The 25,223-nt window shown below is 47.8% G+C and overlaps 1 protein-coding gene across 1 annotated transcript in view; it reads left to right on the forward strand.

Moving 5' to 3' along the window:
* Positions 1–25,223, forward strand: part of atrnl1b (attractin-like 1b) — a 1,392,850-nt gene that overhangs the window by 671,577 nt on the left and 696,050 nt on the right. The window contains exons 23-24 of the mRNA XM_072479459.1: positions 4,124–4,202; positions 10,689–10,846. Of these exons, the coding sequence (XP_072335560.1) occupies positions 4,124–4,202; positions 10,689–10,846 (237 nt within the window). The remainder of the gene's footprint in view (positions 1–4,123; positions 4,203–10,688; positions 10,847–25,223) is intronic.

Raw genomic sequence — 25,223 nt, forward strand, 5'->3', positions numbered from 1 at the left:
ACCACAGCGCCCATGCTGCTTGGTCTCCACCCGCCGCCATCTTGCTTTTTCTCCCTCTCACTTTCCGCTGCTCCAAGATCACTTTTTTCACCGCTCCACTCCTGGTCCAATCAATATACTGCCGGGGGGGACCTTGCTGTCCCCTTCCCACACTGGAAGCCGTCGAACAATTGCCGTTGGGGCCCCTCTAGTGAGCCCAAAAGTCCGTTCTCGGCGGGAGCTGCCGAACGTGCTACCTACCTAGGCATAGCCGCAACCGGAAGTCTCCTGAGACCCCATTAGTGACACCAAAGGGAACTCTTAAAAATCGATAGAGCCGCCCATCTGCTTCGAAGGCAGTGTACTTGCGGTCACTATTACGGAGGGGTAGCTGGTGGTAGGTGGACTTGAGATCCACCGTGGCGAAGACCTTGTATTGGGCGATCCTGTTTACCAGGTTGGCTTTACGGGGGAGAGGGTACGCGTCCAGCTGCGTAAACCTGTTGATGGTCTGGCTGTAGTCAATGACCATCCTATGTTTCTCCCCGGTCTTTACCACCACTACTCGTGCTCTCCAGGGACTGTTGCTCTCTTCGATGACCCCTTCCCTCAGCAGCCTTTGGACCTCTGACCTGATGAAGGTCCGGTCCTGGGCACTGTACCGCCTGCTCCTGGTGGCGACGGGTTTGCAATCCGGGGTGAGGTTCGCAAACAGGGAAGGCGGGTCGACCTTAAGGGTCGCGAGGCCGCAGACAGTCAGGGGAGCTATAGGGCCGCCAAATTTAAAGGTCAGGCTTTGCAAATTGCATTGGAAGTCCAGCCCCAGGAGGGTAGCCGCGCAGAGGTGCGGCAGGACATACAGGCGGAAATTGTAGAATTTCCTGCCTTGGACAGTGAGGTTCGCTAGGCAGAACCCCTTTATCTCCACCGAGTGTGACCCGGAGGCCAGGAAGATCCTTTGGTTTACTGGGTGGGTTACAAGTGAACAGTGCCTTACCTGGTCGGGGTGAACAAAGCTTTCCGTGCTCCCAGAGTCAGTCAGGCAAGACGTCTTGTGGCCGTTGATGAAGACTGTCGTTGTAGCTGTTGCGAGTGTCCGGAGTCGACTTTGGACCAGTGTCACCGAGGCCAGATGAAGCAGTTGCGAGTTCTGATCAGGCAGCGTGTAGTCAGCCGTGCTGGGGGCCTGGGGCCCCATCCAAGATGGCATCACCCATGGGTCGCACATGGTGTCCGACGATGAACAAGATGGCGGCGGGGATGGACAAAATGGCGGCGCCCACCCGTCCAGCGTAGTGTCCGGGGGGCAAGATGGCAGCGCCCGTGGGTCGCACGTGGCCCTGGGATAGGGGGGTGGCGGTGAGCGCAGGCCGGTCAGGGCCTGAAGGGGGGGGTTGCCACGGCAGTCCGGAGTCGCTGGAGACCACGGCCACGGCGCGGGCCTGGCAGACCCCCACAAAGTGGCCCTTCTTGCCGCACCCTTTGCAGGCGGCGGTGTGGGTCGGGCAACGCGGGCGGGGATGATTCGCCTGCCCGCAGAAGAAACAGCGGAGCCCGGCGGCGTTAGCGGGCCGTCTCGTAGCGCAGGCCTGCGGGATCAGGGGGAAGGTCTGTGGGGATGCCTCTGCGAGGTGCCACGCAGCCCAGGGGGCCGCCATGCGGTCGGACGCATAGGACTGCGCGTTTTTGTAGTCAACGTCCATGGACCCTGCCAGGGCCCGTGCCTCTCTAAGTCCCAGGGTGTCCTTTTCTAGTAGTCTTCAGCGGATATCTGAGGAGCTCATACCTGCTACAAAGGCATCCCTGATTAAAAGTTCCGTGTGCTCGCTCGCCAAAACTTGCGGGCAGCCACAGTTTCGGCCCAGCACCAGTAGCGCCCGGTATAAATCTTCTAACGATTCCCCGGGGCTTTGCCATCTAGTTGCAAGCAGGTGACGTGCATAGACCTGATTTACAGGGCGGATATAATGTCAGTAATTGTGTTCTTTCCATTTCCAACTCCAAAAGTATGGTATTAAACTGATCTAGTTTTCCTATCATTGATACCCCTTTGCATTAAGTTGAAGAGTATGAGAAAATGATTCCTTCGAATCTCTCTCTCATCATCACCACCTCCCTCAAATGACTGCTCTCCTTCAGAGCCTCTCACATTCAAGATATGCTAAATGTTATGTGACGGGATTCTGCGGGAATTGGCGGGGCGGGCAACTCCGGTGCGAAGGAATGGCGTGAACCACTCCGGCGTCGGGCCGCCCCGGAGGTGCGGAATCCTCCGCACCTTCAGGGGCTAGGCTGGCGTCGGAGTGGTTTGCCGCACCGGCCGGCGCTCAAGGGGCTTGGCACCACGCCAACCGGCGCCGAAGGGCCTCCACCGGCCGGTGGAATTGGCACATGCGCGGGAGCGCCAGCATGTGCTGGCGTGATCCAGCGCAAGCGCAGGGGGGTTCATCTCCATGTTGGCCAGCGCGGACTGTTACAGCGGCCGACGCAGAGGAACAGAGTGCCCCCACGGCACAGGCCCGACCGCGGATCGGTGGGCCCCAGCAGCGGGCCAGGCCACCATGGTGGCAGATCTCCCCGCACCCCCCCCCCCCGAGCACCCAAGGAGGCCGCCCGCAGAGCCAGATCCTGCCGGTAAGTACCCACTCTAATTTACGCCGGCAGGACCGGCCGTAAACGGGCAGCCACTCGGCGCATCGCGGCTGGAGAATCACTGGGGGGGGCCGCTGCCAGCGGCCGCCGACCGGCGCAGCGCGATTCCCATCCCTGCCAAATCCCCGGCGCCGGAGAATTTGGCAGGATTCACGCCGCCCCTCTGCGATTCTCCGACCCGGCGGGGGGGTCGGAGAATCCTACCCATGGTGTCTTTGTGCTCGAGGTGAACACCCCAGCTCTAGCGTAAATTAAATCCATTATGTGAGCAGCTAATAGTTTTGTGGGGATGGTGCACACCTCGTGCTGTTCATAATAAAACTTGGCCCTTTTTGTGATAACGACAAGGTTGTCTTATTTGCATAATATAAAGTATTTATATTCTATGACGATTTGCTTTCATTTCAAATATGGAGAATACTGCTGCCTCTGAAAAACATGGGCGTCATTCTCCGACCCCCCCGCCGGGTCGGAGAATGGCCGTAGGCCGCCGTGAATCCCGCCCCCGCCGAAGTCTCTGGTACCGGAGATTGGGCGGGGGCGGGACCCCCCGCTGGATTCTCCGGCCCGGATGGGCCGAAGTCCCGCCCAGAAAATGCCTGTCCCGCCGGCGTAAATCAAACCTGGTATTTACCGGCGGGACCAGGCGGCGTGGGCGGGCTCCGGAGTCCTGGGGGGGACGCGGGATGATCTGACCCCGGGGGGTGCCCCCACGGTGGCCTGGCCCGCGATCGGGGCCCACCGATCCGCGGGCGGGCCTGTGCCGTGGGGGCACTCTTTCACTTCCGCCTCCGCTACGGCCTCCACCATGGCGGAGGCGGAAGAGACTCTTCCCACTGCGCATGCGCGGGAAACTGACAGCGGCCGCTGACGCTCCCGCGCATGCGCCGGGAAACTGTCAGCGGCCGCTGACGCTCCCGCGCATGCGCCGCATTTCCGCGCCAGCTGGCGGGGCAACAAATGCCATTTCCGCCAGCTGGCGGGGCGGAAATCCCTCCGGCGTCGGCCTAGCCCCTCAATGTTGGGGCTAGGCCGCCAAAGATGCGGAGCATTCCGCACCTTTGGGCCGGCGCGATGCCCGTCTGATTGGCGCCGTGTTTGGCGCCAGTCGGCGGACATCGCGCCATTGGGGGAGAATTTCGCCCCATGTGTCACAAGCCATAAAAATACAATTCATAAATGATTACTGTCAAATTTAGAAGTGAATCTTCAACTGACTATATACTTGAAAGTTTGTTCTAGGTATCTTATATTTAAAAAGGTTGATGCTTTTCAATAGAATTTACCAATTACAGTTGTTGCGTCAGGTAAAAATTGAGGCATAATATAAATAGTCCTTGCTGATTTTGTTGTGTTCCTGGAGAAAACTTTTTTATTTATTTATGTTGTATGACAAGATTCTCCTCAGGTACACAAAGGTTTGTTTCAGTAATGACATTTCTTGTGTTAGTATTAATAATCTCACTAAATAACTTGTACTTTTTTTGTGCAGACAAATAAAGATCTTGATTTGTCCATCAATGCGTCAAACAACTTCAATTTAAACGTCACTTGGTCCATAGGATCAACAGGTAAGATTTTTTAATAGCAATTTCAACTGAACAATTTTCAGTTGCTCAGCAGGAGCAATAATATCTGAAATATAGCAGAACATATAGTCAAACCCACCCTTCTGTTGAAGCTTTGTCTTTTCAAAGAATTGTCTAGCCGAAGTACGTATCAGAACAAGACTTTGTACTGATCTTTTGCAAAGCAACTCAATTAGTCTTTGTCAGATGCCCAGAGGTTACACCTGAATCTATTGTTTCCACGGTACAATGTAAACGGACTTCAAGATTCAGAGCCCTCTGGGTTTATTTTTTTTTAAAGCTTAACCTTCCAAAATAGTGAAACTCTAAATTAGGTTGGTTCGCTTAGTGCATCAGTTATCTTCTGCAAATTGATGTATGTTCTGAGTTTAAATGGGTCAGATGTATAACCTGAGCTGGATTGCATTCTTCAATCTAGCTGGATGCTATGCACAGAAAATTAAGCCCAGCCCATGTTCACTTCAACTGTGTATGCAATTCAACGTGTTTAGAGAATCATACAATTTACTGAGGCCATTCAGCCCATCGAGTTTGCCAGCCCTTGGAAAGAGCTGCCTACTTAAACACTATTCCCATAACCCAGTAACCCCACCGATCTGTTGGCCTAATGCATGTTTGATTTGTGCATAATCATGCTGTTTTGCCACCTTTTATTGTTTATCCTGCCTAACCACGTGCTCTTTGTTTTCCTGTGGTTGCATTCCGATGGACAGATGAGGTTTAATGGAGTATTCATTTTAGTTTGACCTGAATCAGTGATCTTACACGGTTCACTGGGAATTTGTCAAGGAGATGCGGTTTAACCCTTTTTTTTACCTTCTGCTGCCAATGCAGCAGGGCATAAATGTTTTTGCCCAAGTGACAATATTCAAAGTGGCTAACAACTGACTGAGCCTATCACAGGTACAGTCAACTAATTTGTATATATGTTACCCCAATGCTAAATACAAAACCATCTGTGAAAGTTTTGTTCTGAAAATGATTTTGGGAAAAATTAACCATTTAAAAATGACACTGAAATTGCATTTTCTGGAAATGAAATACTGTATGCTTTGAGGTGGTTCCACAGGGACGATTAGGTATGTAGGATATGCTTTATGCCTGGATTATTTTCTAATCCTGACTAATATTGTTGGCATAAGGAGGCGGTGTGCGGAACGCATCACCCCTAAATATGATCCTGTCCTCACTATTTACAGGTACAATGGTAAGGGGTTACTGGATAGCAAGAGTTTCTCCTCTCCATGCCCCTCTATCACATGAAAACAGAGAAAATGTAAGGGCTCCTATTGCAACCTTGACTGATAGCATTCAGTGATTGAACTGGGTGCTCTTCTGGTCTATATTTGCAATGCCAAATCCTTGGAGACCATTATCCAATGAGCTAACCCTTCCTCCATTATTATAGATTGGAACTTCCTTTATCCGACTTGTAGTGGTCTTTATGTTGATCTCATTGATGACAACTTAACTCAAAATATGCTGAGAATCTCATCAGTTTGTGCTGGTATATAAACACCAGCAGATATCAGCACAGTAACAAATTATTTAAGTGGAAGTTTATCAGCTGTAACTGGAGAGTGGCCCAAATGATCAAGGAATTGTATGCGTAGTAAGAATTTAGTCTAAAGCCTTAAAATTTGGTGCAATTTAGCTTTCTGATGAACAGTCCAGGATAATTCAGGGCTAATGGGTGGGATTCTCTGACCCTGAGGCTAAGTGTTGACACTGTCAACATGGCCTTAAGATCAGCAATTCTGGCCCCTACAGGGGGCCAGCACGACACTGGAGCGACCCATGCCGCTCCAGCTGCCGATCTTGGCGTCAACTGGGCACCCCGGGGTCCGCGCATGGACCGGTGCCAACGCGCGCATGTGCGGTGGCTCCCGTCTCCGCGCCAGCCCCAATGCAACATGGCGTAGGACTACAGGGGCCGGCGCAGAAGAAAGGAGGCCCCCAGCCCGAGTCCAGCCCGCCAATCGGTGGGCCCCGATCGCGGGCCAGGCAACAGCGGAGGCGCCTGCCCCCCCACCGCCTCACAGGTCGCCCTGGACCTTTCCATGCCAAGGTCCCGCCGGGTAAGGCCAGGTTAGAACGGCGCCAGTGGGACTCGGGTTTTTTGTTATGGCTGCTCGGCCCATCCTGGGTGGAGAATCGCCGGGGGAGGGCCCATAGAGCAGCCCCCGGCCGGCGCGTCCCGACGTCGGGGCGGCGTGATGTGATTCACATCAGTCGCGGCGATTCTCTGGCCCGGCCCTGGGCTGTTAGAATCCCGCCCAATGTGTTTGCAAAATATTTGAAATTAAGCTCTTCTTTAGCTTTGGTCATTGTTTTGATTTTATTTTTTTAAATTAAAAATTTTACGAATATAATATTTGCAGATGTTTTCTGCGAAATGTGTTTTAAAGCAGAAAAAGCTCTTTCTTCACCTGAAGATTTAAGGTATTTTTAAAGATTGACTACATTTTTTCAATTCTTTTTTAAAAAATAATTTTTATTCAAATTTTCACAAAATATCAACAACAAAATACAGAAAGTAAAGAACAAACCCCCCCCGCCATATACATAAATAATAAATTAACCCCCCCCCCTACCGGGTTGCTGCCGCTACTTACCATCTTCTAACGTTCTGCCAGGAAGTCTAGGAACGGTTGCCACCGACTGAAGAACCCTTGTACCGATCCCCTTAAGGCGAATTTCACCCTCTCCAACTTAATAAACCCCGCCATATTGCTGATCCAGGATTCCATGCTTGGGGGCCTCGCATCCTTCCACTGAAGAAGAATCCTTCGCCGGGCTACCAGGGACGCAAAGGCCAGAATACCGTCCGCTTTCGCCGCCTGCACTCCCGGCTCCTCTGCCACCCCAAATAATGCAAGCCCCCAGCCCGGCTTGACCCTGGAACCTACCACCCTCGACACCGTCCCCGCTACACCCTTCCAAAAGTCCTCCAGCGCTGGGCAGGCCCAGAACATGTGGGTGTGATTTGCTGGGCTGCCTGTGCACCTAGCACTCCTGTCCTCGCACCCAAAGAACCGGCATATCCTTGCCCCAGTCATGTGAGTCCAATGCAGCACCTTAAATTGTATGAGGCTGAGTCTCGCGCAAGAGGAGGAAGAGTTCATCTTCCCACATCCGCCCACATCCCCTCATCAATCTCCTCACCCAACTCCTCCTCCCACTTACCCTTTAGCTCCTCCACCGAGGCCTCCTCCTCCTCCTGCATCACCTGATACGTTGCCGAGATCCTTCCCTCTCCAACCCACACCTCCGACAGCACCCTGTCCTGCACCCCGCGTGGCGGCAGCAGTGGGAACTGCACCACCTGCCAGACAAACGTCCTTACCTACATTTTTTCTGAAGGTGTTCCCGGGGGGAGCCCAAATTTCTCCTCCAGCTCACCCATGCTTGCGAACTCCCCGTCCACAAACAGGTCCCCAATCTTTCTAATCCATCCTCCCCGGGACAAACCGGTGGTTCCCCCAAATCGGGGACCACACCGAGGCCCCCACCTCCCCACTTTGACGTCTCCATTGCCTCCGCATAGACGCAACCGGAAGTCCCCATTTTTTCAATTATTGATTGACTGTGGTGTTCACGTACATAATTCAATTAACTATATTGCTTTGCAGTTCATTTCAGTTTGAATTGTTTTTCAAATGGGGCAGCATTAACATTCCTGAAGCTGCAGCATTATGAATTAATATAATTCAAGTTAAGATACCTTCTATCCAACAGCTTTAATTAATTAATGTTCATGCATAATTTTTTCATGGTCAGGCATTTACGCTACATTTAATGTTCAAAGGCAGAAGTTACCTGATAATTTACATTGAATCCATATTTCATGTGGACCAGCAAAAAATATATAGATTTTTAAAGATGGATTTATAATTTAGCAATGTTTATGGTGCTTTTAATCAGGGCCATGGTCTTTGGAATTGTGGTATATTGACATCTGGATAGCATGCTTTTCATGCAACTTCTTAAGGCAATTAAACCCTTGAACGATGTGCTTCATAACGTCACAGAGTTAATTGCTTTTTGGCTTGCATCCTCCCAAGCAGTTACTTTTGTTCAAAAAGCAAAACTAGGATTTATTTTCTGTTGTTGAAATTCCATCTGAAGAGTCAAGGCAAGCACCAGTGCGGAAAAGGTTTTTTGAGATAACTAAATGAACACATTTATTTGGCATTCAGTGAAAAGCTGGAACCCAAATCTAACTGAACAGTAACAGAACTATAACAACAGCTGTAATTATAGGTTGCAGTTGCTCACAAAAAATAATCATTTCATAGAGCAGCGCTCCATTCCTTTTGGTCAATACCACTTACCTTCTGGCCCACTTCTCTCTCTGACCAGTGGAGGTGACAAATTCTGCTGCCTCTCATGGCAAGTTTATGTTGTGTGATTCTTTTTATTCGATCAAGCTGCAGGGAATTCAGAAACAGGTCTGATACAGTATGGTGACCTGCTCAACCTGTATATAATGCTGTGCTTCTGTTACACCCGAGGTACAGCTTTTCCATAATTAGATGTTATAACAGGATGGCAAGAAAAACAAGAGATATTTTTTGCCCCTCAAGCTATCCATAGGTTGAAAGAGATATATATACCTCTGCCTCATTTCAGCTTCCATTCATGACAGTTCTGGCATATTCAGAGTTGATACATTATTTTGTTTATCCTCTTCATACCTAGTGTAAGTCCATTTATTGCAAAAAAATCACTCAGACAGTATCCCTCTAAGAGTTCTGAACTCTCAGGAGTCATGAGGTTGCAATTTGTAGTCACAGATTTTTTTTGATGAGTTCTTATTGCTGTTTGAATACCCCAAGAGGCACACACCACATACACACACCATACACAATTAGGGCTTCTGCAGAAATTGACAGTTAAAGAAGACTATGCAAAGGATAAAGTTCACTGGAAGTTGATGTCGCTGATCTGGAGCTCCCCTGTTTTAAGATGGAATGCTAGTCCCAATAGATGGCTGGAGGTTCGCATCAGCAAAGCATCAGTGTAGAGGAGAAGAAAGGTAGATCAAACCTTGGGGGACCTTCCTCTCATTTCAGCCTCTTGAGAATTCAAATCCAGACAAGTTCCACTGAGAATGAGGATGCCCAGCTGGATACTGATAATCAGACTGGTTTTCAGGCAAGGCAAGGAGAGCGGGAGTTGGGCTCCTTCTTGGTCAAAGGCCAACTGAGTACAAAAAAACAAGTTCAAGATATAAAGCTCATCTTTGTCAGGTGATTTCCAGTAAATCACCAGGACCTTTGCCTTTAAAACAGTTCCCCCCCCCCCCCCCCCTCAACTATTAAAATAATTACAGCACAAACAAGCAAAAAGCTCTCCTCCTCAAGTGCCATGCTGGTCATGTGATTTATTGGTAAAGGAATGCTTGCTCACAGTGAAAGGTAAACTTATGGCCCTTTAAAAAAAAATCCAAGTCAGTTTTCCCAAGTGTCCAAATAATGCAATGACCTTCCAATTTTAAAAGAAAATATAACTCTTGAAGATGTGAGGCTAGATTCCCCATTTTGGAGACTAAGTCCCCATGCCGGCATGAAAACGGTGGTCTTTTACGCCCAGAAAACTTCTGCTTCAGGGGCCATGCACGAGCGCGGCGGCAGCCTCCAGCAGTCACGCCGTGCTCCATGGCAGACTCAGCCCGCGGACCTGGACCACCAAAGTTGTGCCCCCTCTCGGCCGCTCGTGCGCCCTGGACCGCCCGCTCACAGAAACCCCAGCCCCGAATTAAGCCCCTCCCCCCCGCCCGCCGCTTGGCCCTCCCCCGACTGCGGCAGCCCTGGACTGAGTCTGCAGCCACCTTGCGAGGTTCGCGTACGGCTGGGAACATGAGAATCCCACGCCATCGGGAATTCGGCCGGTCGGGGCCAGAGCATCGTGGGGCAGGCCCCAGGTAATGGCCTGAAGCGGTTGATAATCGGCAGAGTATGCTGCTTTTCAGGGGGCGGAGATTTGAAAAATCGGCGCTGCTCCCAATTTTGGCGCCAAAAGGAATTCTCCGCCCCGTCGCCGAATGCAATTTCGCCGTTGGGAGCAGAGAATCCAGCCCATGGTTTCCCAACAGCACATGTTACACTCCCTCCCATCTGTTCCTTGGATGCAAAGTTTAAGGATTTGTTCATTTTACTATTCATTTGTTTGCACATAATGGTAGCCTCTCATTGCAAGGCACCTTGATTTAAAAGAATAGATTGACCTGTGGGAGCCATCTTATGTAGTTTGGGTTTGGAGATTGGTCATGTGATTAATATATGACTTCATAGAATAAAAGAAGTATTGAAAGGACACTTGTAGTGAATTTTGCCCAATTGATTCATAACCTCAACTCAGTAAAAAAAAAACTTCTGTTTAACTGTGCTGCATATGCTTCATTCAATTAAGCAAATTGATGCGGGGTCTTCTTGCTTATTAAAACACTCAATTCTCACTTTGCAGCTGGAACGATATCTGGAGAAGAAGTACCCATAATCTCAAAGATGAACATTAAAGAGTACAGAGATGGTTTTTCATATGAAAAGTTTAATTTTCGCAACAATCCAAATATCACATTCTACGTTTATGTCAGCAACTTTAGTTGGCCCATCAAAATACAGGTGAGTAATTTTCAGAAAGGTACAGTAATAAACCTTTAACACCTGCTCAAACCAAAAGTGAAATAATTGGTTCTCCTAACCATAAATTGAAATAGTTAATATTACAAACACTCTAACCTACTCTTTAACTTGGGACTCAACAGTAATGGGATTTTCCTTTTACTCTGCAGACCTGTAAAACATTAGGTATTCAGATCATGAGATGAATTAAGTGTCAAGTGGGCAATAAAACAGGCTGCACATTGAGAAATTATTAAAGACTAGTTTTATTTTTCCATCAATTTGCTTTTATTTATAAATTGCTGCCAATCCCAGCTATATACTACATTGATTTTTACTGTGGCCTTTTGTGTTCTCTGTGAGTGGACAGAGTACAGACTGGTACCTCTTAAGTGTTCAGCTGAGTTATTGCAAATCTATTGGTATGCTCAGCTGAATGGCCATGGAACCTGTATGATGCCTGTGAAAGGTGATGACATTAACAATTTCAGCAGTATTTGAAGAGTATGGTTTCATAATTTAGATCACTAAATTAGTAAGAGGACATATGGATTGCTGTGTGCATCATGTATAATATAACTTAATTTTTGTTTTATTGTTCCTAACTCAAATTATTGTCCAACGTGAGTTTTTTAAAATACCTAGTGGAATCAAATGATCAGAAGTATTGCCATCATTTATTTTTCTTTATAAATTTAGAGTACCAATTATTTCTTTTTGCAATAAAGGGGCAATGTAGCGTGACCAATCCACCTATCCTGCACATTTTTTTCGATTGTGGGGGTGAGACCCACGCAGACAGGGGAGAATATGTAAACTCCAAACGGACAGTGATCCAGGGCCGAGATCGAACCCGGGTCCTCGGCACTGTGAGGCAGCAGTGCTAACCACTGCGCCACCGTGCTGCTCCATCCATAATTTATTGATGAGGTACCACAAATTTGGTTAGTCTGGCTTGAACAACCCACAAAGCAATGCTTGAAAATAATTCTCTCGTCAATATGGCTATCTAAAAAAGACATAAATATGGTGGAAGTTCTGTTCTGTAACACTTCAGGGTACTTTTACTAATGTACATAAAACCATAGCTGGAATCGTGTTTATTTATAACTTTAGCAGAACAAAGCCATGTGTCTAGTGTTGTGTGAAACTCACTAGATACAGGACTTTATTCTGATGAAACGATGGAAAAACATTGGAGATATTGTTGCATTGTGCTTATGTTTCTGGGCTCGTAACCCTGAGGTCTCGACAGAGAATGAGAATTTAAATCCAGTCATATCAGTTGGAGATTTGAATTTGGTTTTTAAAAATAGTCTTGAAGTAAAAAGGCTGTTATCAAAAAGAATGATAGAAGCTTTCAGATTGTCATTAAAAAACCCAATTTGTTCACTGATTTCCTTCAGGGAAGGAAAGTTACCACCCTCACCAAGTCTGGTTTATGTGCCACACCAGTCCCAGCAATGTGGTCAACTTTAAGTGGACTAACAAACCACTTTCCTTCAAGCAATAACAATAAACACCAGTCATTCAAGAGAAATTCCCATCACCACTTCCTTAGGGCAGGAGCTGACATCTGCTCTCGAGTACCCCCTGAAGTCAGCAGTGGATTTACCGTTAGTGGAGCCCTGGGATCAGCTTCATTTTTGGCACACCCACCCAGCGAAGGCCAAAGCCAATAAAATAAACAAATTGATCAGTGCTTCTTCTTGTATAAACATATCTGTATGAATAATTACCTTGTTGAGATCCAAGCTTGCCTCTTGTTCGAAAGATGGTAAATATTGCGACATGAGGCGAACAAACATGGAAATGATCTTTACCATATGCAACAAACCAACACAATTCAATATTTCCTTTTCTTTGGTTCATTTTCTTAAAGTGATCCCCTCAAACCTACTCGCTCAAAATGAACTCCTTTAATCTACTTACATCTGCTTGTTTTCATAAAATCAGTTTGGACCTGCTTTCTCAATAATTCCAGAACTATACTAAATATTGACACCAGAAGCTAGGAGTAGACCAATTGGCCCTTCGAGCCTGCTCCACCATTCAATTTGATCATGGCTGATCCACTATCTCAATGCCATAATCCTGCTTTCTCCCCATACCCCTCGATGCCACTAAAATCTAAAACATTGGGTGAGATTCTCCGACCCCCCGCCGGGTCGGAGAATCGCCGGGGGCTGGCATGAATCCCGCCCCTGCTGGTTGCTGAAGTCTCCACCACCGGATATTCGGTGGGGGCGGGTATCGCGCCGCGCCGGTTGGCGGGCCCCCCCGCTCGATTCTCCGGCCCGGATGGGCCGAAGTCCCGCCGCTAAAATGCCTGTCCCGCCGGCGTAAATTAAACCACCTACCTTACCAGCGGGACAAGGCGGCGTGGGCGGGCTCCGGGGTCCTGGGGGGGGCGCGGGCCAATCTGGCCCTGGGGGGTGCTCCCACGGTGGCCTGGCCTGCGATCGGGGCCCACCGATCCGCGGGTGGGCCTGTGCCGCGGGGGCACTCTTTCCCTTCCGCCTCCGCCACGGTCTCCACCATGGCGGAGGCGGAAGAGACTCCCTCCACTGCGCATGCGCGGGAATGCCGTCAGCGGCCGCTGACGCTCCTGCACATGCGCTGCCCGGAGATGTCATTTCCTCGCCAGCTGGCGGGGCACCAAAGGCCTTTTCCGCCAGCTGGCGGGGCGGAAATTCGTCCGGCGCTGACCTATCCCCTCAATGTTGGGGCTCGGCCACCAAAGATGCGGAGCATTCCTTTGGGGCGGCACGATGCCCGTCTGATTTGCGCCGTTTTGGGCGCCAGTCGGCGGACATCGCGCAGTTTCAGGAGAATTTCGCCCACTATCTCTTTCTTGAATACATTCAGTCATTTGATCTCCACAGCCTTTGTTGTAGAGAATTCCACAGGTTCACTACCCTTTGAGTGAAGAAACCTTTCTTCATCTCAGTCCTAAATGGTCTACCCCAAACCCGAGATTGTGTCCCCTGGTTCTAGATTCCCCAACCAGGTTGAACCAATCTCCCCTCATAGGACAGTCCCGCCAGCCCCAGTATCAGCTTAGTGAACCTCTGCTACACTCTCTCTTCGTCAGGCAGGGAGACCAAAACTGCATGCAATACTCCAGGTGTGGTCTCACCAAGGCCCTATATAACTGCAGTAAGACATCCCTATTTCTGACCTCAGATCCTCTTGCACTGAAGGCCAACGTACCATTTGCCTCCTTAATTGCTTGCTGCACCTGCCACTCCATTTTCATTGACGAGTTTTAGCCATGTTGTACTGCATCTACCCACTCAATGAACTTGTCTAAATCATCTTGTATCCTCCTCACAAATCACAACTTTGCTCAGTTTTGTGTCTTCTGCAAACTTGGAAATGTTAGATTTGATTCCCTCAGCCAGGTCATTATATATATTGTTAAAAGCTAGCTAAGCACTGATCCATGTGGTACCCCACTAGTCATTGCCTAACATTTGGGAAAAACCCATTTATTCCCACGCTCTGCTTCCTGTGTGTCAACCAATTCCCGATCTATTACCCCTATACCAATACATTACCCCATTGCATGCCTTTTAATTTTGCCCGCTGATCTTTTATGAGGAACCTTATCAAAAGCCTTCTGAAAGTCAAATACACCACATCCACTGGTTCTCTCTTATCTATTCTGCTTGTTACATCCTCAAAAACCTCTAGTAGATTTGTTAAGCATGATTTGCCTTTCACAAACCCATGCTGGCTTTTTCAAATCAGTAATCTCTTTAAATGAAATATGCTTCCCTCAATTACTTTGTGGGAACACTTTAGACCCAAACCCTCGAGCTACTTTTAAATTTGCTTTCTCAATAAGATCCTGGAGACGGACTCAATGAATGGAAATCCTCAGACCACATCTCCCTCTCAGATCACTCACATGAGATCCCTCAGAGCACTTATGAATGTGACTCTCTCTAAGCTGCTCTCTCTGAGATCCCTTCAGATTTACTCTCTCAAAGAGAGCTCCTCAGACATAATGCCACAGTGCGGGATCGTTTTTTCAGAACGAAATACTGATAGAAGTAGTTATCTAATAATGCAATTTGAGCAGAAACTTAATTGCGCCAAAAAGATTTGTGTCCTGAGACAGCTCCATGGTAAATAATGCATCCATAGCTACGTAAAGAATATTTAAAATTCCCTCTAATAATCATTACAGGGGCTCTACTATCATCATCCACCGAACAAGTCTCTATTTGATGGATAATCCTCGGTCATTTCTACTACCTTCACTGCAATTCCACCATCAAACACATCTTTCCCTCCATTTCCTTTCAGTATTCTAAAGTGACCATTCCCACCATGACCTCCTGGTCCACTGCTCCATCACCTCTAACACCTGTTCCTTTCTGAAAGGGTGTTTTTTTGGACCTTATTAGTTTTAAAAGACTTTAGTTATCCAATAAGTACTGAAGGGGTTAAACACTCTTCTGTATTTTACACACACGAGGGGCTGGATTCTCGGCCTGCCGCGCCAGATTTCTGGTTCAGCATGCCGGTGGGATGCTCCGTTTCGTCGGCTTGTCAATGGGGTTTCCCATTGTGGGGCAGCCCCACGCCGTCGGGAAACCCCAGGGCTGCCGGCAAAATGCAGCACCCCGACGGCGGAGAACTCAGCCCAAGCTCTTTAGCTGAACAGGTTAGCTACAGGAAGTATGCCCAAGGACACATCTCCCTGGTGATGGGGCCCCAGGAAAGAAAGATGGTTGTTATCAATAATCGCAATGAACAATGTAGGATGTTTTCACCATTTTTGACCTGGAAGTTGATTGGGGAAAAGTCATTATCACACAGAATTATTATTGCAGGAGACATTTTCACCTTGGGGGGGACCATTATGATTGATAAGCACATTCTTGATCATGGATGCTGATGATCAATATTAGGAGACGACGGGCAGGATTCTCCGGCCGCGTTCGCACAGTTATGGGTCAGGGTTTAGAGAATCCCAAAGTGTATCATGGAGTTCACCTGACCCACAACTTTTAATAGATTATGGTATGGGGAGCACACGATGCACTGCACAGGTATGGTTCAGCAGAAATGGACCAGTATTTTTAAAAACAAAACAATGTTTATTCTATGAACTTAAATTAACCTTTTTAAAACAAACAGTGAATATCTTAGCAACCAGTAAATCAAATACAACGCCCAAAGAATACAACACTAAGTAACCTGTATGCTGTCCTTTTACACCCAAAAGACTTAACAAACCTTTAAACAGAAGCACATCAAGGTTTACATTCAATACTGAAAACATTTATAATTCTGAATTCACCAAATGATTAAGAAATAGTCCTTCATGGCAGAGAGCTCAACAATACAGCTGCTTTGGCTGACTTCAGCTGCAACACACTGAAAAACAAAAACAAAAAGACAGACACACCCAAAGTGAAACTAAAAAGCAGAACCAGAGCTCAGCTCCACCCACACTCTGATATCACTGCAGTAACATGAGCAGCTAACCATTTCTTAAAGCAACATTCTCATGACACCTCCCCCCAAGAAAAAAACCAAAACCATCAACTTCAAGATGGTTTCATTTTTCACCTTTCCCCCATCCTTTAAGAAACGCACACAGTAAATATACTTTTTCGTTTCAAAAAGCAACACATGCAAACAGGTATAATAATATAGTCCATTTCTTTTTTTTTCTTCTTCCTTCAACTGAAATCCTTCTCGATTAACAGTCTCTTTGAACAAGGAGGTCTCTTCACGGTCCGTCCATTTCTCTACGCCTCGGCATTTCTCTTTAAAGTCAGATACTTTAATTCAATCTGATCACAGAGTCCTTTGCACTTCTCCAACACAGGAGAATTGGTTATAACAGCGTTCAGGCAGTCAAATGCCTGTTGAAAGTCCACTGTCCATTGAAATTTTTGACGTTTCTTCAGCAAGTCCATCAGTGGAGCAATCGCGCTACAAAACTTTTTCACCAATGTTCGATCAAATCCACTCATGGAAAGAAATCGCATTATTTCCCTTCGTCTCGAGGATATCGGAAACTCAAGGAAAGTGACTTGGGCTTTTCCAAATTCACTTTTGGCTAGGTTTATCACCAAACTCGCCTCCTGAAGTCGATTGAATAACTCCATCAGATGTTTCAAATGTTCTGTCCATGTCTGGCTGACAATTACCAGATCGTCGATGTATACCGCACAATTGGGTAATCCTGAAATGACTTTGTTAGTTAGTATATTATAATTAAGTGAGTATGCACTTGTTGTAATTGATTAATCCTCTCACATACTATGCATTTAAACCTAATTGATAGTCATAATTGGACATAGATAACTAGTAACAAATAATTGGTATATGCTATTTTCTTATAACAAATCCAAAGTATGTTGATACAATTCTTGTGTCACTGCTCTCTGGCATCCCACTTGAAATGCCACAAGCATGTGCTGTAGCATTGTAATAATCACCTTGTTTATAACTCAAGAGTCTTTGTCTGGTTTCTCGAATAGGAGAGTGAAGTACACGAAAGTTGAATAGCTGTAATAGTCCCCGCAGCACTTTCCCATTTGATTGCAGGTGATACAACACATGTCCTTTCACCTCCTGCTATTACCTTTCAGAGACGCAGACACCACACTGGTGAGACAGAGTACTCACTTGGCGAGACTTGTACTTCGCCCAGCCAGTATACTGTGCTTGCTGCTCACAATGTGGTTTTCCCAACATCTGAGAGACCAAAGGTGGGTTACAGAATTGCTTTGCTGAACATCTCTAACCTGTCTGTACGACTGAACCTCACTCCATCTGACCCACTTCCACTCTAGCCTCTCTGTCCTTGCCATCTTACAATCAGGTTCTGATGGCAAATGTGTAGTCTCATTCCTTCATAGTTTAATTATTATTGGAGATTTAAAACAAATCTTTTATATCTCTTCAATCCCATCTATTTTTCCATTTTTGTACATAATTGACTTACTTCCTGGTTTAGACTGCTGAGTATTTTTCAGGCTGTGGAAGACACCACCTGCTTTTGGGTTTCAATAACCAATTTGCCTTGCAGAAGCCCATCGGAAGTCTGTGAGCAAATGTAAGTGGAATGAATGGCTAGCAGTGGCCAACTGGCCAGAAAATCAGGGCTGATATTTGAAGCAGAAGAGCATTTCTCCAATGGGACGACTGCAATTTTACTCTCTCCCTTTTAGATCAGTGGTAAATGATCACTCAGTGTAAACCGGATCCGTGCACTCACAGCTATAGATTAATAGCCTGCAATGAGCAGAACTAAATTTGTGGAAGAGCCTGATTCCCAAGCAGAGGGAAGATACAGATTTGAATTTATTTAGCCTGTTTGCTGTGCAGTCCACACAGTGCCAGAGATTTACCTTCTGCTTCCATCTTTTGTCAGCCGCCTTGGAAAGGAGGCTCTGATAGCAGGGTGACTTTTGCTCACCTTTCAAGTGTCTCCAAACAAAGCTAGCTTTCGATTCTACTTTATTCCCGATTGGATGAAAGTTTCAAGTTCTCGCCCCAAACCTCCAGCCCTCAAGTATTCGAGGCTGGAACATCGGACAAGATCGAGGAACAGTAAGTCAAGATTTCTCATTGAAAAAAAGTTAAACAGGGTCACAAGCTCCGAGAGCTGTTTCACTTTCCAACAAGCCTCCTGTTTGAAAAACGTGAGTGGGGCTATTCAGCCAATCATAGGCTGATTCCTCTGGAGCGAGCCCATCAGCGGCAAATGCAGGGATGAATAAGTCTGTGGTCAGCTGAATAGTATCACTGCATTCCTCAAACAACCGAGCAGTCCGATGTGACTGCGCTGGAAAGCTTGAAATGTCAATTCACTTTGACAGTCAGCGACTTTGCATTCTTTTGCCGATATCTTGTGGTCGGGTTCAGGAGAAGGAAATTCTGCTGGAGTCTGAGAATTAACAGGAGGGAATGTTTTGAAACTCATTCATTTTGGGGCCACCCTGTCATTTGGGACACCAAGCCATGGTGCGGTGTATTTCACTGTATATCTGCCCCTGGCTGAAGTGATTCTTCTATGGTTAATTGAAACAACACTGTTGATGTTTTAAAAATCTGAGAACTTACTTAAATCTAAGGATCCTTGGTAAAAACTCGTTAATGCGATGAAATGAAGTTTTCTCTTATTGATGACACTGTGGATGTTAAAGTCTAGATTACAGGGACTAGAGATTTTCTGATCAAGATGTGGAATGATTCATCAGATGTTTGCACAATTGACTGACAATCTCACTAGGAAGTAGATCATGAATTGTTGCTGTTCGAGATGAATATTTCATATTACTGAATGGCAGATATTCTTAAGATTTAAGCTTAGGTGCATTTTTGGAGCAATGTAGAAGCCATTTTATTCTCCGATAAACCTCTGATATATAAACCAGGAATGCTAATTGTTGATACTGAACATAGAGTGTGAAGTGTTATTCATCAGTTTGGAGAAAATCCCCACTTGGAGCAAGAAACTTGATATGGGCATGAAATTTGACCCCAATGCAAGTTCATAGAATCATTGTAGTACAAAGTTCTCTCCAATATTTCTTGGTGGTGGTAATTGTTTGGTCACTGATGTGGAGAGGCGGTGGAATAGTGGTAATATTACTGGGCTAGCAATCCAGAGGCCCAGACTTGGTCCCACCATGGCAGCTGATGAAATTTATATTCAATAATAAATGGCCTCAGTAATAATGACCATGAAACCATTGCCAATTGTCGTAAAAACCCATCTGGTTCACAAATCCTTTAGGGACTAAAATCTGCTATCCCAGTCTGACCCACACACCACTCCCGACCCATAGGCACGTGGTTGGCTCTGCTTTGCCAACAAAGCCACCTGCTTAACGATAATTGGATGGCTTGCTAGGCTATTTGAGAGGAATGTGAGTCAATCGAATGAATGTAGAGTCTGGTTCTGAATCTAGCCACATATAGGCCTAACTGGAAAAGGATGCCGGATTTCCCCGCCCAAGGACATTGGTGAACAAAATGAGTTTTTGCAACAATCAGCTTCATTGTCAAATAGCTTATTATTCAGCATTATGCAAAATTCTCATTTACACTTCATATTTTATTGATAAACAATGCATTAATTAATTGCTGAAATCTCTCTGCAACCTAGAAATTTTTTCAGATGTTAGTGGCTTCATTGACTTATATTTTCCATCTCTTTTAATGAGTTTGTTGTTTCATTTTAGCTAATTAGCTACTTGTTTAATATTAGCTAATGCTTTGGTTAAAATAGTGGACCGAGGTAATTGATCGGATCCCATTAAATGGTCATTCATTAATATTGGCATAGTAATTTCCAGGCTTCCATCTGAAATTCTTAAAGCAATATAAGTGTATTAGTGGAATTAAGTTTCCTGTGCAATTTGAAAAGAGACCTTTGTTTTTTTGAAAATTTGTTTTATTTTCTTGACCACCTTTCCTTCACTTAAAGCCTGATTTCTTCATTTTGTTGAATTTTGTTACCACTGGGAAGGAAGGAGTGCACTATGTGACTGACCCAATGACTCCACAAGTTGCACCATTGGTTTAAAAGATCGATTCATCCACCAAAATGGGTAATAGTTTAGCTTTGCTACCGTTAACCAGAATAAAAGACTTTAATCAGGCTTCCTTCAGTAAACAATAATTTCATTTGTTTATTATAAAACCAGTCTTGTCAAAGAGAAAGGCAAAGCTTCTTAACATACAGGGTGCGTTTTCTGGCCGCAGTGCGCCCCTCGCGCAACCCACACTTCCCGGTGAATAGCGGGAGAGCCCAAAAACGGGGCCGGGATTCTCTGAAATCCCGGCCAAGTATTGACGCCGACGTCAAAACCGTCGCAAGCAACGCCGGCGTCACGGGCCTCCAAGCCCAGGCATTCACCCCTTCCTAGGGGGCTAGAACGGCGCCGGAGTGCTGCTCCGGAGCCGAAAGCCGGCGCGCCAGGGCCGGCGTGGGTACGCGCATGTGCGTGACATGGCCCGCGTTGGTCCGCGATGCGGGTCCGCGCATGCGTGCCACGGCCGTCTCTGCGCCGCCCCCCGGGCTATATGGCAGAGTCCTACAGGGGCCCGGCACTGAGGAACATAGGCCCCCCCCCGGAATGAGCCTGTCCGCCGATCGGTTGCCCCGATCGCGGGCCTGGCCACTGTGGAGGCTCCCCCCCCGGAGTTGGCTGCCCCCCGCTCCCCCACCAGGATGGCCCCCGCAGCCAGAAAGCAGAGGTCCCGCCGGGTAGGCCACTTTCAACGGCCCCCGACCGGCGCCGCGGCGACTACGCCGGCGCGTTTGCCGCCGATTCTCCTGTCGCTGGAGAATCAGTGGCGCGGAATGGCGAATCCCGGGCCGGGTTTCGGGTTGGGCACTGAAGCAAACGCGATGCTCCCAACCCACAGAGCAGTTAAACCTATTTAAGCATGCGCAGCCCATTCGGCACTGAACTCCTCCAGCTCCTGGAATGCACTGGCCCAGCGGCACAGCGTGATGCTACGTCAATCAGCACTGCTTTCCAAAAACAGAAACCGGATATAATGGCCAATGCAGGGGCCCGGAAGCCACTGGAGCACCCGGGTGGTCGGGACAGGTCCTGGAACCAAGTGTGCACTCCCTAGGAAGAGGGCCTGAGGGGGGCCAAGGCCATGAAATGGGGGCTAAAGGGTGTACATAGAAGTGGGGCCGATGGGTATATGAAGGCCGGGGGCATGCAGGGTGGGAGAGTTTGGGGGGTGAAGGGAGGGGCTTGAAAGCCTTTAAAGCTGGAGGGCCCACAGCGACCCCATAGTGGGATATGCTCACTTTCTGGGGTTACGGGGAGAATCTCCAAAGCCGATGGAGGGGGGGTGGGGCCGGGTCACCCTTATGCCTGGGTGGTGTGTGTGGTGGGAGGATTACGTCAACATTTAGTAATGGGGTGGGGAGGAGGTTGCAACCCCGGGGTCATGTTAGTGACGTTGCCTATGTCTGTGGGGGGAGTTGTGAAGTCCAAAGGTGGGGGAGTGGTGGTCACAACGATATTTAGTGATGGGGAAGGTTGCCCACTTGTGTTCGAAGGTTAGGGGTGTTGCCCATATCTGTGGTGGTCGCATTTTCCATGGTCGCATGGGTGGGGGTTGTGGGGGACCCTCAGTTTAACTTTAATTTGGACACCTTTTAAAAAGGGTGCTCAATCTCTGAGGTGCTGGTTTTACTGGCGTCTTTAGTTCCCCACTGCAAAAAACCTGTGGGATATTTCACTGAGAATCTTCCCAAGCTTCAAATAAATGACTAAGTGTGGGTAAATTGCGATCTGGATCGCACCCAAACACCGGCAGGCAGCACCCCGCAATTCGCGTCCAGAATAACACTTAGGGCTCAATTCAACTAATTGGGAACAAAGGGTGCAATTCTCCAGCCTGATTACACTCTCGCTCAAGCGAAATGAGGCCAGTGAATAGTGGGAGAGGCCAAAACCGAGAACAGCGCAAAACGGTTTACAGTGCAACCGGCCCGCTTCCATAGGCGAAATCGGGATATCGCCATAGCGAGGCGAGAAACCAATTATCACCACTTAAACCTAATTTCCATACAATTAACTAGAGTCACCCATGTCCAGCGGACTCCTGTCACTCAGCAGACTCCCCAGCAAGTGCTCACGCTGGCGCTGATTAGTACTCCTTTTGATAAAATGTGAACTTGGCGGAAGGTCTTCTGTGGAGAGCCGAGGATGTGAGTAGCCATATTTGCTCACAGGGAAAGAGCCCAGGGGTGCTGGGCTTGCCACCCCAATGCTCGGTGAGGTTGGGGGACCATCGGCTGGGGCTGTGGGACCCTCCGCAGGGGTGGGCCGCCATTGGAGGGTGGAGGAAGGTGCTGGGGGGGGCAACCGGGGGGGCAATCGCTCGCAGCACCAACATGCCAACCCCAGAATTGTTTACCCGTTCCGGGGGCAACTCTTGTCCCTGCCAGTCTGCCCCATCGCCACCCATAACCCCCACTGACTGCCGAGGCCTGAGCTGTGCAGCTAAGGCTATTACTTACAGGGAATTGGCAATCGTGGTTATGTGAGCAATTCACACATCCCAAGCAGATTCTCGTGGGTGGGTGATGTATGTAGCATGTGGGAGTCATTGACTAGCATCCCAATCACATCTTGATGCATGGACACTGCGCTGGGGCGGCACGGCAGCACAGTGATTAGCATTCTTGCTTCACAGCACCAGGGTCAAAGGTTTGATTCCCAGCTTGGGTCACTGTCTGTGCGGAGTCTGCACGTTCTCCCCATGTCTGCATGGGTTTCCTCTGGGTGCTCCGGCTTCCTCCCACAAATCCCAAAACACGTGCTTGTTAGGTGAATTGGACATTCTGAATTCTCCCTCAGTGTACCCGAACAGGCGCCGGAGTGTGGCGACTATGGAGTTTTCACAGTAACTTAATTGCAGTGCTAATATAAGCCTACTTGTAACAATAATGAAGATTATTTTTATTATAATGAACACTGTGGGAGGCAGTACCACATACGCAGCAGCAATCATCTGAACACCCAGGCGATGGGACACAGCTCCGGGGACATGTTGACGACTGGAAGGCGGGTGGATGCCACGGGGAGGGGGAGCTGCCTGGAAAGATGGGCCAAGGGATTGGAGGTTATCCTGCATTGCGAAAGAAAGTGACAGAGGTGTGATAATGGTTGTACAAGAAGGTGTTTAATGTGTTTTACAATTCCCCACTCTCCCGATGGTGCCGCCCTTCCACCCTGGCTGTCCTGCACCATCTGGCACTGCCAGCCCTGGCGGTTCCCCATGGTCCGCACCGTTGTGTCGACACCCTCGGCGATGCTCCTCAGTGACTGGGACATGCTCTGCAGCACCTCAGCAACACCCACCTGCGACTGGGACAAGCTCCGCAGCGCCTCGGCCATGCCCACCTGAGAGTGGCACCTGTCCTGCAGCACGTCATCAAAGTCAGAATGGTACTGAGTGACATCCTCCAGTGATGCGGACATTCTGCCGGGACCCTCAGCCATGGCCGTCACTGTCTGTGTGATGCCATGGACAGCTTCACTCATGGTGCCAATGTCGGGCACCAGGCTTTCCACTGCGGTCGCCACCCTAGCAGTGTTAGCCTCGGTGCACGCATTGCCGGCATGATCTCCTGTGCTTTTAGCCTCTGGGACTCCTCCAAGCAGCTATGGACCTGGCTGGACCGCTGCTGACATCTCCCTCTGAATGTCCCGGCTGCTCACCAAAGTGTGAGTAGATGTATGGTCTGCATGAATAGAGTGATGATTCAAACTCAAAATGAGTGACGTCTTCTGAGGGGTCACCATCACCCTCCTCGGCCACAGCTGAGGAACCCTTCAAGGCCCTGCAAGAAAATAAAGATGTGATTTAGAACTGTCAAGGTTAGAATAATTTTAATTGGCCAATGTACACATGATCATATCATACTAGCCTCTGATAGCAAGTCAACATGAGTAACTGTTGTGTGCCATGTGGCCGTGTGATATCACCTGATAGCTGGAAGGCTCCAACCTTTGACGGCCAGGCATGCTGAAACTCTGCTGATCTCCATCGTCATCATCTCTTAGACCATAAAATGTAGGAGCAGAAGTAGGCTGTTCGCCCCATTTTGTCTACTCCACCATTCAATAAGATCATGATGAATCTGATATGACGATCCTGAACTCCACTTTCCTGCCTTGTCTCCCTTGATTCCCTTACTGATTAAGAATTATCTGTCTTTTCCTTGAACACCTTTAATGACCCAACATCTACAGCTGTCTGCGGTAAAGAATTCCACACGTCCACTATCTTCTGAGAGTCGAAATTCCGCGTCATCTCTGTCTTTAATGGGTGATCCCTTAATCTGGGATTATGTCCTCTGATCTTAGATTCTCCCAGAAGGGGAAACAACATAAGACCATAAGACATAGGAGTGGAAGTAAGGCCATTCGGCCCATCGAGTCCACTCCACTATTCAATCATGGCTGATTTCAACTCCATTTACCCGCTCTCTCTCCATAGCCCTTAATTCCTCAAGAAATCAAGAATTTATCAACTTCTGTCTTAAAGATACTCAACGTCCCGGCCTCCACCACCCTCTGTGGCACAGACCTACCACTCTCTGGCTGAAGAAATTTCTCCTCATCTCTGTTCTAAAGTGACTCCCTTTTATTCTAAGGCTGTGCCCCCGGGTCCGAGTCTCCCCTGCTAATGGAAACAACTTCCCTATGTCCACCCTATCTAAGCCATTCATTATCTTGTAAGTTTCTATTAGATCTCCCCTCAACCTCCTAAACTCCAATGAATATAATCCCAGGATCCTCAGACGTTCATCGTATGTTAGGCCTACCATTCTTGGGATCATCCGTGTGAATCTTCGCTGGAC

The sequence above is a fragment of the Scyliorhinus torazame genome, chromosome 16 (genome assembly GCF_047496885.1).
Source record: "Scyliorhinus torazame isolate Kashiwa2021f chromosome 16, sScyTor2.1, whole genome shotgun sequence".
In the NCBI taxonomy this organism is placed as follows: domain Eukaryota; kingdom Metazoa; phylum Chordata; class Chondrichthyes; order Carcharhiniformes; family Scyliorhinidae; genus Scyliorhinus; species Scyliorhinus torazame.